The sequence below is a fragment of the Rattus rattus genome, chromosome 2, assembly GCF_011064425.1.
Source record: "Rattus rattus isolate New Zealand chromosome 2, Rrattus_CSIRO_v1, whole genome shotgun sequence".
Taxonomy (NCBI): Eukaryota; Metazoa; Chordata; class Mammalia; order Rodentia; family Muridae; genus Rattus; species Rattus rattus.
In genome coordinates this window covers 40,150,036-40,167,287 of record NC_046155.1, presented here as the reverse complement: position 1 = coordinate 40,167,287, position 17,252 = coordinate 40,150,036, and the positions used below count along the sequence as shown (strand labels likewise).

The 17,252-nt window shown below is 45.4% G+C and overlaps 1 protein-coding gene across 3 annotated transcripts in view; it reads right to left on the bottom strand.

The window, feature by feature from the left end:
* Dntt (DNA nucleotidylexotransferase) overlaps positions 1-16,173 on the bottom strand; it is a 30,917-nt gene extending 14,744 nt beyond the window's left edge. For 2 of the 3 annotated variants that reach the window (XM_032895497.1, XM_032895499.1), the window contains exons 1-6: positions 15,963-16,165; positions 5,988-6,162; positions 4,928-5,056; positions 4,105-4,275; positions 3,152-3,223; positions 1,526-1,649 (exon numbers count right to left, since the gene is read on the bottom strand). In XM_032895497.1, the coding sequence (XP_032751388.1) occupies positions 1,526-1,649; positions 3,152-3,223; positions 4,105-4,275; positions 4,928-5,056; positions 5,988-6,162; positions 15,963-16,165 (874 nt within the window). Of the gene's footprint in view, positions 1-1,525; positions 1,650-3,151; positions 3,224-4,104; positions 4,276-4,927; positions 5,057-5,987; positions 6,163-15,962 lie in introns of all 3 variants that reach the window. The other variant, XM_032895498.1, reaches the window with a different exon arrangement.
* Between the last annotated feature and the right edge of the window lie 1,079 nt (positions 16,174-17,252).

Sequence of the window (17,252 nt, the reverse complement as noted above, 5' to 3'; positions counted from 1 at the left end):
GCAAAATATTCCGCTCCTCCCGACTTCAGCTGTAAGCGTTAGGAGTCCTCGCTATCATTCCAAACCATCCCCATGCCACGTAGGTTTGATAGTTATATCATATAGTTATATAATTTCTCCTTCAAGGCATCTCTAGAGCTAGTGTAAAAACATGCTTATTAGACTACACTTCCTGCATCCAGAGTAGAGATACTAGATGTTATTTCTTAGGCTCTTTTATTTCCTGTGTGGCTTATATAAAGCTTATTAACAGTCACCCAGAAATCAGTAAATTTGAGAAGTGACTCAGTTGCTAAGAGCACAAGCTCCTCTTCCAGAAGACCGAGGTTTGATTTCCAGTACCCAATGGCAGCTTATGACCATCTGTAACCTTAGTTCCAAGGGGTCTGATTCCCTCTTCTGGCCTCCTTAGACACTGGAGAAACGTGGTACACAGGCAAACCAACAGACAATACCCATATACATAAACTAAAAATAGATAAAAGTGTCTAAAAAAGAAATGAACAGGTTTATGAGGTTAATAGGGATTTTTCAAAGTGTCATTGGTGGGACCCCCCCCCCCCATGATATGATTCACCTCATCTATCATTTCTCATGATAACATTTTTGGTGTGTCTGTCTGTTATCACTTAAATAGAAGGTATCTGTTGACTGATTGCATATACCCAATATCCTCTGGTAAAAAGCCTCCATCCCTTCTATATTAAAAACTTGATAACCATCATTTTCCATAAGCACAGAAGCTACAGTGCTGGGACTACAGCAAAGTCTACCTCTCGAAGGACAATTTTACTCTATTTTCATCGTATGTTAAAAACCACACACATTTAGAAGGGGCTATGAACTGCATCTTCTCGTTTCTGGAAAAGGTACCAGCACTGTCCACAGAGGGCAGTGGCCTGGCCACCATGGTGGGTGTGGGGCTGACCAGACTTTCAGATGACACTGAGGGCTCTTCCGTCTCCACACTGGAATCTTGGCTCTTCCTAGGCTATGGGGCTCTGGTTGGACAGATTGAGGCTATGGTTAGATTTTCACCCCTTTCTCTCGTGTTTTCCAGTCCCTAGCACCTTCATGGTGGGAACCAAGCCATGGAGAATGTAGTTTGTTCAGTACTGCTCTCTCTTCGTCTTCCGTGTTGCTTACCCTTCTATCCTCAGCTCCTCAAGCACGGTTCTTACACAGGGAGACAGCCAGACCCAAGTGTCTAGGTGGGTCTGTAGGAATCAGGACAGTGCCCACTCTGCTTTAACGTCTGGATAAAGGGAATCACAGGAGCCCAGGAAGAAGCCTTGTTCTCACGTTCTCAGGGTTTTGTGCGAGCTGATGTATTCCCCGGTTATCTCAGGTTCATCGGTGAGGTGAGAAAGGCTCAAGGTCTTAACTAGCTTACCAAGGTCACTCAGTGACAAGTGCTGGAGCAAGATTTACCCGACTCTCAAGTCTGGAGCATGTAAACGTGACTTCCATGTCACTTGACCCTGACAAGCCCAGGGTGACCTGTGACTTTCCCAGAGACCGTTACCTGCTTTCTGCATTTGTGTGAACCTCAGGCTTTTGTCTGACTTTATTTTGCTGAGAGTTCTGAACCCCATCCTGAACCATTTCTCAGCTGTCTTCAGTCCCACGCCAAACACAGATGTAAAGAGCTGAAGGGGAGGGAAAGGCAGGCTGTTAATCTCCAAATCATTGCTATGACAACAGAGTGACGCTTTCCAAAGTTTCAGGTCAGCAACAAGAAATACGAGCAGATCTTTGGCCCACTTTCTCTTGAAAACATCAAGGGAATGGGTAGTGAGTAAGTGAGTGAGTGTGTGTGTGTGTGTGTGTGTGTGTGTGTGTGTGTGTACTTGCAAAGACATGCTTAAGCATACAAAATTATGCATTTGGAGACCAGAAGTCAACCTCAGGCTGGGAAAGCCTGTTCTGGCCGTATGTTAGACCTTGTATCACTTGGCCAGTGAACCCCAGGGAGCTGCCTGGGTCTACTGCCTCAATGCTTGGATTTAAAAGGCACACTACTACACACAGCTTTTTATCTTGGTTCTGGGGTTCTTACTCAGGTTCTCTGCACTTTAGTCAGTTCTTTCTTGAGTCTGAGGATGGTAACTTTCAGAGGCTTTTTGTCTCTGGAGGATCCTTGCATAATCAAAGTGTCACAAAATGAGACAGAGGTGAGAGACGGTCAGACATCTGTGGAAGGAGACAGACTGCCTGTTCCTACCCAGACTGTTTGAGAAGCTGCCTCTCTGGCTATCCTCGGCTTGCTCAATCTTTTACATGAAGTCCTGACCCCCACCTTTGGTGGAAGGAAGCTCACAGAGACTCAGCAAATCACCCTATCTACAAGAGAGTAACGGCAAAGTATACTTTTTTTATACTGTACTCTGTACAGTTTGCTGTACTCTGAGCGTGGCTCCTGTTCTGGCCGTATGTTAGACCTTGTATCACTTATGAACTGAAGGAGCTGGCCAGAGTACCAGAAACTCTAAGTTAATAAAAATTGGAAGGTGGAAAACCCTAAGTCCCAGAAATAAAGGCGCAATGAGGGCTTTTCAGACATGAGTTTGTGCATCAGGACCCTCCCCATTTGCTCTGTTTCAATCCTTGTGTCCCTTTGACATTTGTAACCATGAGTGACAGATTCTCGGTAGATGATCTCCATGTGATAGGTAAGTCTTTGCACATGGAGTCTTTGTGGGGGTGTACTGGTTAGTTTTAGCTTGTCAGCTTGACACAATTTAGAATTCCCGGGAAAAGAGTCTTAATGAGGAGTTATCTATATTAGCTTGGTCTGTGGACATGTCTGTGGTGGATGGCTTGACTGTTGGTTGATGTAGAAAGCCCACTGTGGGAGGTAACATTCCCTAGGCTAAGAGTCATGCTTAATACAATAGTGTAAGAATAAGAAAGGTAGCTGAGAGCAAGCATTCGTCCATCTCTATCTGAGGCACAGTGAAAGGGTGGCTGGCCACTGTCAACCACAGAGAGTCCTCCACAGAATCTTTACCCAGAAACTTGACCTAAACTTTCTGCTTCCAGAACTGGCAGAAAATACAGTTCAGTCTGTGGCATTTCGGTGTGGCAGTCTGAGTTGTATAATCAATAGATAAAAACCCACTCCCTAGTATACAAATGCACAATTGCTTACTTTGAAGCATTTATATCGCTCATCATTTAACACGGCTTTCACTTCAGAACTTTCTCCATCTTCAATAATTCCCTGCAAGGAGGGTTGAACAGAAGGTTTTGAGTTATGTCCCCTGTATAATTGAAGTGCCAGTCTCAAACATATAGCCCTGATTTCTGGTTTCTCCTGAAACTTGAGGATTTTCCCTGGCTGATCTGGAGAAAGCGAGAATTTCCCTGTAATCTTGGAAAAAAGAAATCTTAGTTTACCATAGATCCAAGACCTTTATCATCTTGGACAAGGACACAGAAGGATAAAGATCTGAATCTAGAGACTCTGAGACAAGATATTCACTGACAAGCGTTGTTCAAATAGTCCTGGTAATTTTCTTTCCGGTTGATTCAAGTTGTGGAAATAAGAGAGCTTTTCAAACCACCAGGTTAATTGTTGGCCTGCTGAAAAGCAGGTCATTATCAAGCCCTTACAAGGTCTAGTCTCTGTTGTCTTGAGCTGGGATATTTTTCTAGAATAATGTACCTTGCATTTGATTAGATCGAAACTTGCTACTAGATTACAAATGTGCCTTGTTGGGAAATCCTTAAATGTTGCCAAACGTGTAACGACTGCTCAGTCTCTCCCCAGCACATATGGACGTGGAGTCAGCCCAGTGAACATCACTCTTTGCTGGACAGGAAGAGCTGAGGAGGCTGAGCCTGGGGTAGAAAGCAGAGCCTTCCACTGCCCTGAGATCTAAGGCTTGAGTCTTTCACTGCTAGTAAATATCACAATCTGAGAAAGACGTCCTACTGGGATCATGTTGGGGTGTGTATTTTACATGTCTACAGCCATATATCTTTCTCTGCGCTGTGTGGATCCACCTATAGAAAAATAAGAGGAGAGATCCCATACTCATGTGATTGTTCTGTCTCTCCTCCACCTCTTGGGAGGCGTAGCAAATGCCACTTCTCCCTTACCTCTATGACAGACTTCACCTTGTCCCCTAGGCAAGGAATTCCCTCTGTGTCTTTCATGCTGACGATGGGGAAGGACAGAGATTTCAGTACAGAGGCAGCTCGCATGAATGGCAGACAAGAAACTTCATTCTCTCTAAACTCATAATTTTCAGCCAGGATATCAAACGCATCCTAAAAATAAATAAATAAATAAAGCCAGGTCAGCAGGTCTGCTCATGAGAGTCACTCGTAAGTCCTGCCTGTCCCCTTTACTAATGGAGTAAATCTTTGCATTCTCCCCTGTGGGACACTGTCGCTGAACTGAAAAGATGGTGTGGCAGCAGTCATGACTGGGTTGGGTATAACCCTTTCCTATCTTCTGGGCCAGTCTGTAGCCAGGGTTCTGTCACGATCCCTAGACATTCAGGTCTCAGCCTAGACAGAAAACGCAGCTGGTGCTTGTGAAATGAAGACCGTGTTCATCACACAGACCCATGGCCAGGGTTATTTAAGGTGACGCACGTAGCAGACAATGCAGCTGTGGTTCAGTGGGCCCAGTGGCTGCCACCCATTTCCGGCTCTTCCTCACAGATGCAGCTTGAAAGTTAGAGATGAGAGGTCCCGTGCTTGATACTCTGCTGCTGTTCCTCTGGTGAACCCTGCCCCCTGGGCAGCAGGGAGCCTATGTGGTAGTAGTGGGGACCCACTTGATGAAGCACCAAAGGTCAGGTTAGGCAGGTTAGCATGGAGAAGCATTCTCAGATTTCCAGAAAAATTGTAATTTACCTTAGAGACTCATGGAAGGAAGCCTCCTTTGGCCTGGGTTTTGAGAAAACCTCATTACCGTGAATAGCTGGTTGTGATTGTTCAATGTGGTTCTCCGCTGACAAGCGTACTGGGAGATCTTCTGCACGGCAGGTTGCAGAACGGTCTGGGAGCCTGGGACAGGACTCAGGGAAGGGCTTCTTCTCACCTACACAAAAGCATCAGCATCCATTTTGAGCGACAGTTAATTAGCAAGTGTACATATGAAATATTTACTCAAATATAAAGAAAACGTTTACTTTAGGACAATTTATGACGATTATCTCTGGAAGAGAGCGAAATCACAGAGGACCTAAGAACCTACCTGGCTAGTGTATAATCAGACATGCATGATTGTTCTTATTATATTAATTACACCAGGTGAATTTCATTGTGACATCTCACGTAGGCACAGGATATATATTTTTGAAATCACAATAATGAAAAAGAACCAGCAATGAGATTTTATTTCATTTGTTTCCTTTATTTAATTACAGATCCTCTAAACCCCTTTCCCAGAGACTCTAGCATTATTAGCAAGGGATTTGGATTTAAGAAACCATGGTCTCTAACATTTTTTCATGAATTATCAGAGTGAGCGAAAAAGAAACTCCTTCTGGCTTTTCTAAATTTCAAGACTGATATTCTGAAATATCTCTGTGTTCATAAAATTAGTTCTCGTTATGGGGCTGGAGAGATGGGCCAGTGGTGAAGAGTGAGTGCTGCTCTTGCCAAAGACCTGAGTGGCTCACAGCCTGCTCCATGAGATCTGTTGTCTTTTGGCCTCTGTGGACACATGTGCAAACACATATACACAGACGTGCACATACACACACACATACACACACACACACAAAACTAAAAATTAAAGTTTTTTAAGAAAATAATTTCCATCTATTAATATGTCAGCACTGTGCACAATTTATGTTCATGTCACTTCAGTTTCCACTGCATCTCAGGAGGTGAGCTTTACTATTATCTGACAGAGGAGCAAACGGAGGCCCAACAGAGCTAAGAGGACTCTATGAGAAAAGACTAATCGACCCAAGTCTGGATTCTGACGTCTGTACCAGTGCCCATCCAGCAAAGGAGACACTCACAACGAGCTGATGTCTCCCCGCCATCTCCACCGGTTTCCCGGCTCCCATGCATTCAATCAGCCAGGAGATGTCCAAGAGTTCGAACTCAGAGCTGGCTTTGATGTTCTGTAGCTGGAGCCACTCCAGGACGTCGGATCCCGAGTTGTTCTCTGCCACGATGTGGGTGACAGAGTCACTGGAAATGGAAGGCAAAGTCATCAGTCAAAGGAGATTCCAGAATGAGACCTGCTCTCCTGAAGGTTGCCGAGAGTCCCGGCTGATTAAAGACAAGATACACAGTGTGCCTGACCGTGGATCGTCACACAAAGAAACCACCCCAGTTTTAATAGAAGAAGCAGCAGTGGACCGCATTCCGGGATGGATGAGGGGAAAAGTGATATGAGTAATATCATGTAAAATAGAAGTGTAAGGAAGATGGAGGAGGAAGCTGCCCTTAAGGTTGTGCCTGGCACGGTGCAGGCAGTTTTTGCTCATGGAAGACTTGAACCCAGGAGTTTTCAGATTTGTCTGATGAAACCCGAGTTTTCAATGTGATCCGAAAACTCAAAGTGAGAAGTGAAATAGGTGTAAATGTGCACACGCCCGTCTGTCTGCAGCAGTTGGGGGTGCTAGAGCAAAATGTCTCAGATGATGCCCTGGGGGCCGAGTAGTTCAAAGACAAGGAGAGCTCACTCCTCCCACATGGCACAGAAGAAAGGGGGCATTTCTGCATCTTAGCCTACAGGAGACATTCCTAAAAGACAAGAGACCAGGGTGAGATCTGAATGGGGTTTAGAGGAAAAAAACGCTCTTGGATGAGCTGAGAAGCCAATGGGAGATGTCCTAAAAGAAAGGATTCAGCAGTGAGGGGACAGGAGAGGGTTGTAGAGGTGGGCTGGGAAGGGTTGTGTTAGTTGTAGAAATGGCTGAGGCAGCAGTGGCACGGATCTTAAATGTCTTGTTCAGGAGCTAGGACAAGGCTTTTGTAAGCAGAGAACTAGTAGTGTTACTGTGTTGTTTTTATTTTTTTTAATGTTCCCCCCCTTTTTTAAAAAAGATTTATTCATTTATTATATATAAGTACACTGTAGCTGTCTTCAGACACACCAGAAGAGGGCATCAGATGGATCTCTTTACAGATGGTTGGCCCCCATGTGGTTGCTGGAATTGAACTCATGGACCTCTGGGCACAGTCAGAACTGCTGATTCTCTCTACCCCTTGTGAAGGGAACATCCCCAGTGAGAAGCAGATGGCATGCAGCTGTGTGGGGCACAGCAGACTGATTCCTAGTACTTGAAAACACAAAGGAGGTGGAGGGCACCCTGGAAAAGGGGGGAAGCTGTATCTTGCACAAGAGCATCACAGTGAAGTAGTGGCCCTGCTGTCAAAGACAAAAGCTGAATCTCTTTAGCTGAGAAGGGGGAGACAAGGAGCGGAAGCTGTTCCTGGTGTGCTGTGTTTCTGGAGAGAGACCAAAATGAAAATATGTGATTGACAGGCCAGACTCCAGGGTGGGGCCGAAAGACAGGCTGGAGGTTGGACCTGAGACCACTTGGATAACAGAGATGAGTTGAGATCAGACAGCATTTTGTAGGGGCCAAGGCAAAACAGGTAAATGCATCCCTGGCTTAGGGCCACATAATTCCAAAACTTCTTTGTAATAGACTCTTTGAAAGGTCCTTAACATCGAAACGTTAAGGCAACAGCAAAAGGACTAGTCAGTTCGTAGAGGAAGCTTTAGTCTTTCCAGACCTCTGCCCTCTGCCTTTTAGAGGGAAAGTTTGTGTGTGTGTGTGTGTGTGTGTGTGTGTGTGTGTGTGTAATGATATATCACAATTTGTTGTAATATCATTAAATAAACACTAATACTCTTATAGTAATGGAATTTTGTATGAACTCAGAAAGCTGTCAAGGTTCTGATGCTCAACCCCCAAGTCTCCTCAGGCACCCTCCCTACCATGCCCCAGCATGCTCTTTTCCTGGGACTTCCTGGTACCTTACCTCGTAAGCAGGCCCCAGCTCACACCGTGGATGGGAGCCAAACACCCTTCCTATATCTCTAAACAGCTTTGTGGGTGAAGACTTGCATCATATGGAGGAAGGCTGGGGTTTGAAGCTTTCAATTCCTGTTTGTACAACTAGCAAAACAAAATCAAAACAAGGACCTTCCCTGTCCCCCCAACTATGGGGTAGGTTTACTATGCCGTGTATTTCCAAAAGGTGCCTTCCACCCAAGTGGGAGCACATACAAGAGCATGAAGCCAAATGGTGACAATCCGGAAGCCAAGATGGACAGGAAGTGGAACCCAGCAGTCAGTCAGTCACACATAAAGACTTGAGAGTCAGAGAAGAACTTGTTGGCAACAAGAAGGGTTTCGCCAGGAACCCTTGTCAAAGTTTACATGTATATATCAAGTCCCTGAAGGCCCACCCCAAGGGACCCACTTCCACCAGTAAGTTCATACCTCTTAAAGGTTCCACAAAGTTTGCAAACAGTGGCACCAGCTGGGACCCAGCATTCAGACATATGAGCCTCTGTGGGGGCCTCTCACATTGAAACAGTAAGTGCAACATGAGGAGCATATTTATTCTTTCTAGTGACAATTGAGTCGTGGGATAAATTCTTGATTGGCGACTTGAGCTAGAGAATATCGGCAGAATTCAAGCCTGCCACATTTTTCAAAGAAGAAACAAGACTAAGTATTAAAATGAGGGGCTGTGGAGATGGCTCAATGGTTAAGAGCACTGACTGCCCTTCCTAAAGGTCCTGAGTTCAATTCCCAGCAACCACACGGTGGCTCACAACCGTCTGTAATGGGATCTGATGCCCTCTTCTGGTGTACATGAAAGACAGCGTACCCATCTACATAGAATAAATAAATAATTTTTTAAAGTGTTAAAATGAGATGTTCTAAAGTAAGGGCTACATCAGACAGCAAGTCTTCCACAAATGCAAGCAAGAGAAATGAGAAAAATCAGTCACAATCATGGTTGGTTGGTGGCTGTCACTGGCCACCTGCAGATGATTCTCTCTGACTAAACACTTCTTCATGCTCAACCCTGAGCCTCACCAGACACATGGCAACTTGCTCCCCTCCAGTGTGGTCCACTGACAATTCCTTATTGATGCACAGTGACCATTATCTGACTCTTTGGGAACACGTGGATTAGTCTCGGCTCCAAGTGCTTCTTCAATATTGAAAATATCAAGAGTAAGGAAGCATTGCCATATACCAGGGACTAGTATTAAATATTAAACACTTTAGATGTCATACATTTAATTACTGATAATGCTGTTAAGCAAGTATTATCAGACTATCTTAGGTTTTACTGCTGTGAACAGAAACCATGACCAAGGCAAGTCTTATAAAGGACCACGTATATTTGGGGTTGGCTTACAAGTTCAGAGATTCAGTCCATTATCATCAAGGCAGGAGCATGGCAGCATCCAGGCAGGCACGGTGTAGGCAGAGCTGAGAGTTCTACATCTTTATTGGAAGGTTGCTGGTGGAAGACTGACTTCCAGGCAGCTAGGGTGAAGATCTTAAACTCATGCCCACAGTGACACACCTATTCCAAGAAGCTCACACATCCCAGTAGTGCCACTCCCTGGGTCAAGCATATACAAACCATCACACAGACCCACATAGCAGTGAGGAGAGAGCCTTGGGAGACATTAAAACCCTTCCCTGCTAATAACCGCAGGGTGACCATTTGATCTCAGATCCGTCTTAACCCAAAGCCTATGAACTTGAGTAGCCTGAGTTCACCATCTGTGACTCTGAGCTTGTTCCAGAACAGAGGACTTCCCTGCTCAGTTCCCTTCCACCCTCTCACAGAAGTTATCTGAACGGACGCCAGGCCAACAAGAAAGAGGAGGAATATCTGAACGGGTGCTATACCGAAAAGCAAACAGTTCCTCCAAGGGGCAGAGATATGAAGAAACTCTCTGTAGCATATCTGCCCAGGAAGCCCCCTTGGGTATAATTTTTGTCTTCCTATTTTATGTTGAATGCCTGGACTACAAGACTGCAGGAAGTTAGAGCTATCCCGAATCTAAAAATATCTGCTGTAACTGCACACCAAGACAGAAGAGCTGCAGGGAGGCAGGCCGCCAATTGCTCTGGGCTCTCTGGGTTTTGCCCCAGAGATGAGTGCAGAAGACCTAAGGTCCATCTTGCGAGCAATGCTGTCTGCATTATGCATTCTCACTACCTGGCTTTGCCCTGCAGCCCCTGATCTCATCTGCCTCTAGGTAAAGCCTGACCTCTGACATGGGCTTCAGGAATGACCAGGGGTGGAGGAGCTCCTGGGAGGCAACAAAACGGGTGCATGAAGAGCATGCTGTAAAGTCCCTACACCATTTGCAAATATGACACACTACTATGTGTGGGGGGTGTGTGTAAAACTTAGTCTTCACATCAGCCATATGAGGTGGGCAGCCAAGATACATTTAAAAGGAATAAGGTGTAATGCTCACCCTCCTGAAACACACACACACACACACACACACACACACACACACACACACGAGAGAGAGAGAGAGAGAGAGAGAGAGAGAGAGAGAGAGAGAGAGAGAGAGAGAGAGAGGGGGGGGAGAGAGAGAGGAGAGAGAGAGAGAGAGAGAAAGAGAGAGAGAGAGAGAGAGAGAGAGAAGAGAAACATAATAGCAAATTGTTTACATCATGGAGATCCAGGAAGGAGGTGCATGGTGGCTCCAGACACACAGAAATAATAGAGCTATAAAGAGACAGGAAGAATTTTATCCTTACATGCCGCATATGCATGTTCAATTATTATTCTGTACCCCGTAGATACATGAAGTTATTATATGTTAACTAGAATATATGACAAGTATAACTTCATGCAGAAATTCAAAGTATTGCTAGCATTGTTGGGTGGGTCTCAGGTGTTCAAAAACTGCGTGTTATGGAATTAACTCACAGATCTCAGCTCTGAGTATTTTTCTCATATACCACTCTGCCTGCTCTTGCCTTCTCTTCCTGGCTGGCAATGCCTCACTCCATACAATTAAAGAAGCCTTACATGAGGAAGAGAGGCAGCCACTGTTATCCACCACCCTTTCCAGGGTGAGTTTTATCTCTCATAGATGGTCTTGTAGCCTGGGAGGAGTCATGTTGGATATTTTGTAAACAATGACTATAGCCATATTTGTCGTTAAACTGAGCTGCTTAAAGAAGCCGGCTTAACCCACCCCAACCCCAGCTCTGCCAGTTCTCTGAGCAACCACTGTGTTTTAGAACCCTTGGTGCAAGGCAGCTGAGGTTGGTTCTAATCTACACACAGCAGCATCGGCAGAGACTGCTTTCAATTCCAGCCCTGGCCAGGATCTCACCGGATTCTTTAACCACCTTTAATGGGATTATAAAACTTCTCATTAATTTGAAGCTCATAATTTTTGAAATAGAGAATATGGAGTTTTATTACCTCGAGATCCCCGTGGGCTTTGAAGGCAAATGTTCTGAGGTAATGAGTGAAGGGGAGTCACATTGCAAAGGGCAAACTGCGAACAGATGGGGTGCAGAGGTGGCCAGGTTAGATAACACACACCTGTCACAAGCTGTCGGAAAGGAATGAGTTGTTGTGGAGGCTAAAGCTCGGTTGGGGTCACATTTTGTCTGCAGTCACATGACATTTATTGCTGTCTGTGCCTCGTCATGTGTGAGGGGACCAGGCCTGTCAAGCTCTTGCTGCTGTGATTCCTGGATATGATGATAGCCTGAAGACGGTGAGCTCGAATCCCTTTCTTCCTTAAGCTGCTTTTGCCAGCATGCTTTATGAGAACAAGAAAAGAAACTGAGGGGTGGAGAGTTGGCTCTGTGGTTAAGAGCATTTGCTGCTCTTGCAGAGGATCCAGGTTCGATTCCCAGAGCTGATATGTGACATGAATCACAACCATCTGTAAAACCAGTTCCAGAGCATCCAGCGCCCTCTTCTGGTATAAGAAGGCACTGCACCATGTGGTCCACATACATACATATGTATACACATGCATTCATATATGTCACATACATTCATATATACACACATTACACACACACATACACACACACACACACACATATATATATATATATATATATACTTACATACAAGCAAATCGTTGACTGATACACAAAGATAAAAAGAAATATTAAAAAAAAAAAAAAAGAGGGGTTGGGGGTTTAAGTGGTAGGCTTGTTTGCCTGGCAAACAAGGTCCTGGGTTCAGTCCCCAGCTCCGAAAAATAGAAAAGAAAAAAAAAAGAAATTGGGATTATGGCCCTCAAGATACAATCCCTGATTCCCCTATCTCATTGCAAACTCTTTGCTTGCAAGGCTTATGTCTTCTTCCATTTTGTTTTTCCAGAGCTCCATCTCTATTGTGCAAAGCAGGCATCCAGAGGCCTTTCTGATGCTATGAGGGTGACTCTTGATTTCAGCAAAGACGGCATCTTCCATTGCAGGCAAGCTCTGAGGGACTTGGCAGGACAATGCTGTCCTCTGGTGCGTTTGCAACGACCTGAGCAATGTTAGCAAGTATGAAGCTCTTGGATGGATAGAAGAGGGAACGCCATTCTAAACTGCACATCCTTCTGCCTTGGCTACCGTGGTTTGTTTCAAGACACACGGGAAGTTGGCAAAAGTATTTATAGAGAAGGGTAGATGACAGATGAAAGCTTTCAAGGATCTCACTCCGTGGGAACTCAGGATGCAATCAGGGAGTGGAAAACAGGAGATGTTGGCTCCTTTGTTAAGCCTGTATTAGGTGAGTTGATATTAGCAACATATGCTAAAGTCTAGGGTGCTGGTGACAGAATAAATTCAATATCCTGTTCTTCAATGTTCAAAACTACCCAAGGGACTTAGCATCTCTTCTCTTTCATGTTTTAAGAACCAGATTCTTATGGCACACAGAATAACTGGGCATTCCACTCAAAGCGACACATTCCTTCTGGAGAGGACAGAATCAATCCAGAGAGTTCAGTACATTGAGGATCTCAGGTAAAGTAGGAGCCAAGACTGATCCTCTTGGCAGGCAAAAGCATTCAGGAGCTATAGACGTTAGCCTGTTCCAGAGACTAGCATTCTCTGCCTTAGGCTTTGAATCTTACAAGCTAAGAAAGAAGTGTAGCCATTACTGTTAATCAGTACCCCTGACATTTTTCCTTTTAATTAATCATCATTAATATCACTGTAAATGTACATGCACATCAACATATGACATGTGCACATGTGGAGGTCAGAAATCAGCTCTGTGGAGTTGCTCTCCTTCCTCCTTTACTGGGGTTCCAAGGGTCGAATCTAGGGTGTCAAGATTGTACAGCAAGTGACTTCACCCGCTCAGCCATTGTGCCTGCCCTTAGAATCTCTCTCTCTCTCTCTCTCTCTCTCTCTCTCTCTCTCTCTCTCTCTCTCTCTCTCTCTCTCTCTCTCTCCTCCTGGATGTACCACTTGGAAGCCCACTGCACATGGAGGCATCCAGTCTCCTGGAACTCGAGTTGCAGATGGTTGAGAGCTGCCCTGTGGGTGCTGGTGATCAAACCTGGGTCCTTTGGAAGAAAAATCGGTGTTCTTATCCATTGAGCCATCTCTTCAACCCCAAACTAAAAGACTTTTTTTAAACATTTATTTCTGGTGTATGTGGAGAAGTCAGACAATGACTCTGGGAACTGCTTCTTTCTTTCTTTCCCCCATGCCTCCAAGGATGGAACTCGGGTTGTCAGGCTGGATAACAAACACGCTTACCCACTGAGCCATCTCGTAGGCTCAATATTTGTTTTTAAAAATCCATGTCAAAGACCAGGTATGGAGGTACTTTGGAAACAGAGGCAGGAGGAACTCTGTGAGTTCGAGGCCAGCCTGGTCTACATTGTGAGTTCCAGGGCAGTGAGGATATCTAGAGAGACCCTGTCTCAACAAACAAATAAACAAGCAAAAGTAGGTCTGTTGTAAAAAAAAAAAAAATTGGAAAACACAGAAAATAAGAGCATTCACCCTCCCCCACCGGATAACTGTTTATAGCGTTTCATGGGCTGCCTTCCTGTGTTTGTTCTGCTTGTTTCTGACCTAGTTTATATGGTACAGAAACAACTTTCTTTGGTTTGGCTGTACAGGTCAGTGGGTCTAACTAATTAACCAGACTCACACTTGTACTGTGGTGAAGTTTATCAAAGGATTCTGACCTCCTTCCTCTCACCTCAGCATCATGTCAGATAGACCATTGATCTGGATGTGGCGGTTACGGGGGGAAAGGGGGGCTGTGTAGAACTGCGGGTCTGGAAAGGACTAGCGCCAGGAGGTGAAGCCCAAAGGTTCTCCCCGCAGTAATTAATGACTCTGTATCTGGGCACAGAAATTCTGTTAGCACCGCGGCTTCTGCTTCCTGTGGTTCATTTTCCTCTACAGCACACACGTGTGTGGAATGTGTCCGTGCTCTCAGCCTGAGAACTTTCTCCATTGTGGGCAAGGCAGCGGCTTGCTCTCCCATTTCCTTTGTCTCCGGAGCAGCTGGCATAGTTCAGCTGGCAGCTGGGGCACCGCTTTGACTCACCTTGCGGACAAAGTTACTCGCTTCCTGATCATCACCCCCAAACACTTGCCTCAGCCAGTTTGCTTCATTGGTCAGTGAGCCTTCGCCAGAAGCTTGGACCTTTGACCAGAGAGCTTTCTGAGTAAGTGGTACCGGCCTGACAGCTCTTGCTTTCCTGACTGGTCCCTGCTCAGTTCCTTTGCAGAGCTGCTAAAACTCTTGATTTCTGCTTTTAAATTTCTCTTTGAACACCTTTCCTGCGTTATCCCCTCTCTACCTATCTAATCTTTCTCTTTTAAAGCTAACGCTGTATGGAAGTCTGACAGATTAGTTATGAACAAAAACGAGTTAGAATACTAGATTGTGTGAAGAGAGTATTAGGGGCTGAAATTAAGAAATTAGTGGCTGTAATGTCTTACAACCAAAAATAGGAGACCACATGGCAAACACTCAGAAAAGAGAGACGCCCGGAACCTCAGGGATCTTTGACAGGGGACGTTTTTTAGGAAAAGATCAAATGTGCCCTCAGCTGGGCATGTGGAGTGTGACAATCGTGAGTATGGACCTCAGAAATGTGTCTCCGCAGTGCTTCAAAGCCAGTGTTTCATCAGCAAGAAGCGTTTGGCAATTTTCTTCTAAATTCAAAGACTTAAAATCCAAAAAGTATAAAGTCGTGTCACCTCTGACATCGTCCATTCAGCACCCCCTTCAAACCCGCACAGTCGCAGGCAGTGAACTGAGTGGATCCCCCACACTCCCACCTGAACCCCAACACTTCTACCTGTAGCCACCGTGTACATCAAGGCCTTTACTGGGACTTTCTGAATCGCCTTGATTCTCTTGATGGATTCAAGGTGGTGAGTGTATAGAATGATCAGAAAACCAGTGAGAGCTGGTGCTTACCCGGCCACTCTGTCTAGTCCAAACGGCAGCTTCAATTGCCTCCCTCCCCCTGGGGTGCTATCTATCACCCCTAGATAAACATCTTTAACCAGCATCTCTTCCCGAATTGGACCACTCTTTGGGAAACCATCACCAAGGCCACTGAAAGTACCTGTGGTTAGCCGTGTCAGCCAGGCCCACCACAGACCCTTAGCACAGCAGGTGTGTGTACGTCAGAGCCAAACAACCGGACCACGCTCCCTGCTCCAAAGTAGCAATTTAAAAAATTGAACCGGATGGCGTCGGTTCAGTTTGGTACTGAATGGAATGGAGTGGTCCCAATGTGAAGTTTTCTGACTTGTTTTCTTGTTATCGCCCCTGGGTACTTTAACTCAGAGTCAGTCGTGGGAAGCCCTATTTTTTTTTTAAAAAAAAATAATATCTTTTGGTACCAATTAGTTTCTATATAATCTCATTTAGCCCCCACTCATCTTGTATCCCTTAGCCTACTAGCCCCTTGGGTCCCATGGAGATGTCCCCAGGGTTCCTAAATGCTTGCAAAGTGACCAGGGCTGTCCTACCTGAGCTCATTTTCCACCCTGAACCCTTTCCTTCGGGCCAGCTCCATGAGGAAGGCTCTTCGAGTTGTTCCCATCTTCTTCTCCAAAATGAAGAGGACCAAGTCTCGAAATCGGATGTCGTGAGATGTGGAGGCCCCTGAGGCGCCCGTCTGCCTCGGTCTCTTCTTCCGAGGACCCAGGTGGACTGCTTGCAGCGGATCCATGGAAGCAGGCTGTCTGACCCTGTCTACACCGTCAAGTGGTGTTTCTCCTGAATAAGGGCTCTGATGACATCCCGCCAGTAGACTCTGCTTCAGAGGTGGGTGCCACCCTGGGGTGACAACTTCCTGCTGAAGCAATGTCTGACTCTGGTCAGGTCCTCTTCCCAACATGGAGCTCTTGCCTGGAAGAATAGTGAACTTTGGTTTTCACACACTTGATCTCTGCGGTAGGTACCTCAGAATAAACTTGTGAAGAGAGTGGGAACCGAGTACTATTATGTATCTCTAAATGTGTTCAACCCTTTATCTTGCATTTTAACAGTCATTTTTAAAAATTTATTACATATGCTTACTGGGGCAAGGAGTAGGTGTGAGCATGTGACGACATCAGTGTGGAAGTTGGAGGCATTTTCCCTCTCCACAGTGTAGGTCCCGGGAATCAAACTTGGGTCGTCAGTCTTGGTAGCAAGTTTCTAACCCCACTGAGTCATCTAGCTGGCCCCTGTTGACTTTATTCATTGATTCCTGCTTTACTCTAGCTCACTCCATTCTCTGTCTCCCGGAGCTATGTTGCAGTACGCCGAGTGTCTGGAATTCACACCGGTGCCTTGCACACAGTTGTTGTGATTTCACGTGAATGACATCTGAATTCCTCACTCTGCTCACCTTTTTTTTTTTAATTACTTATTTTTATTTTATGTGCATTGGTGTTGGAGGGTGTCAGATTCCCTAGAACTGGAATTGCAGACAGTTATAAGCTGCCACATGGTTGCCGGGACTTGAACTCTGGTCTGCTGGAAGGGCAGCCATCTCTCCAGCCCCGATGGTCACTTTCTTTTTCTTCTAACAAGCCCATAGCTATGATTCTCAGAGCTCTGTTCTGCTCTGCTGATTTAATTGCTATCACTCTGTGGTAGGCACAGGACCGCAGGTTCCCCTGTGTGAGCACATTTTATAGATAAATAAGGCTAAGGTTCAGCTGCTGCAGATCAAGAGCAAACAAGATCATAAACGCGTTTCTTCTGACTTCAACGGTGATGCATCTTAGTTGGGTTTTGTTTTTGTTTGGTTTCATTTTTTCCAGTGCAGT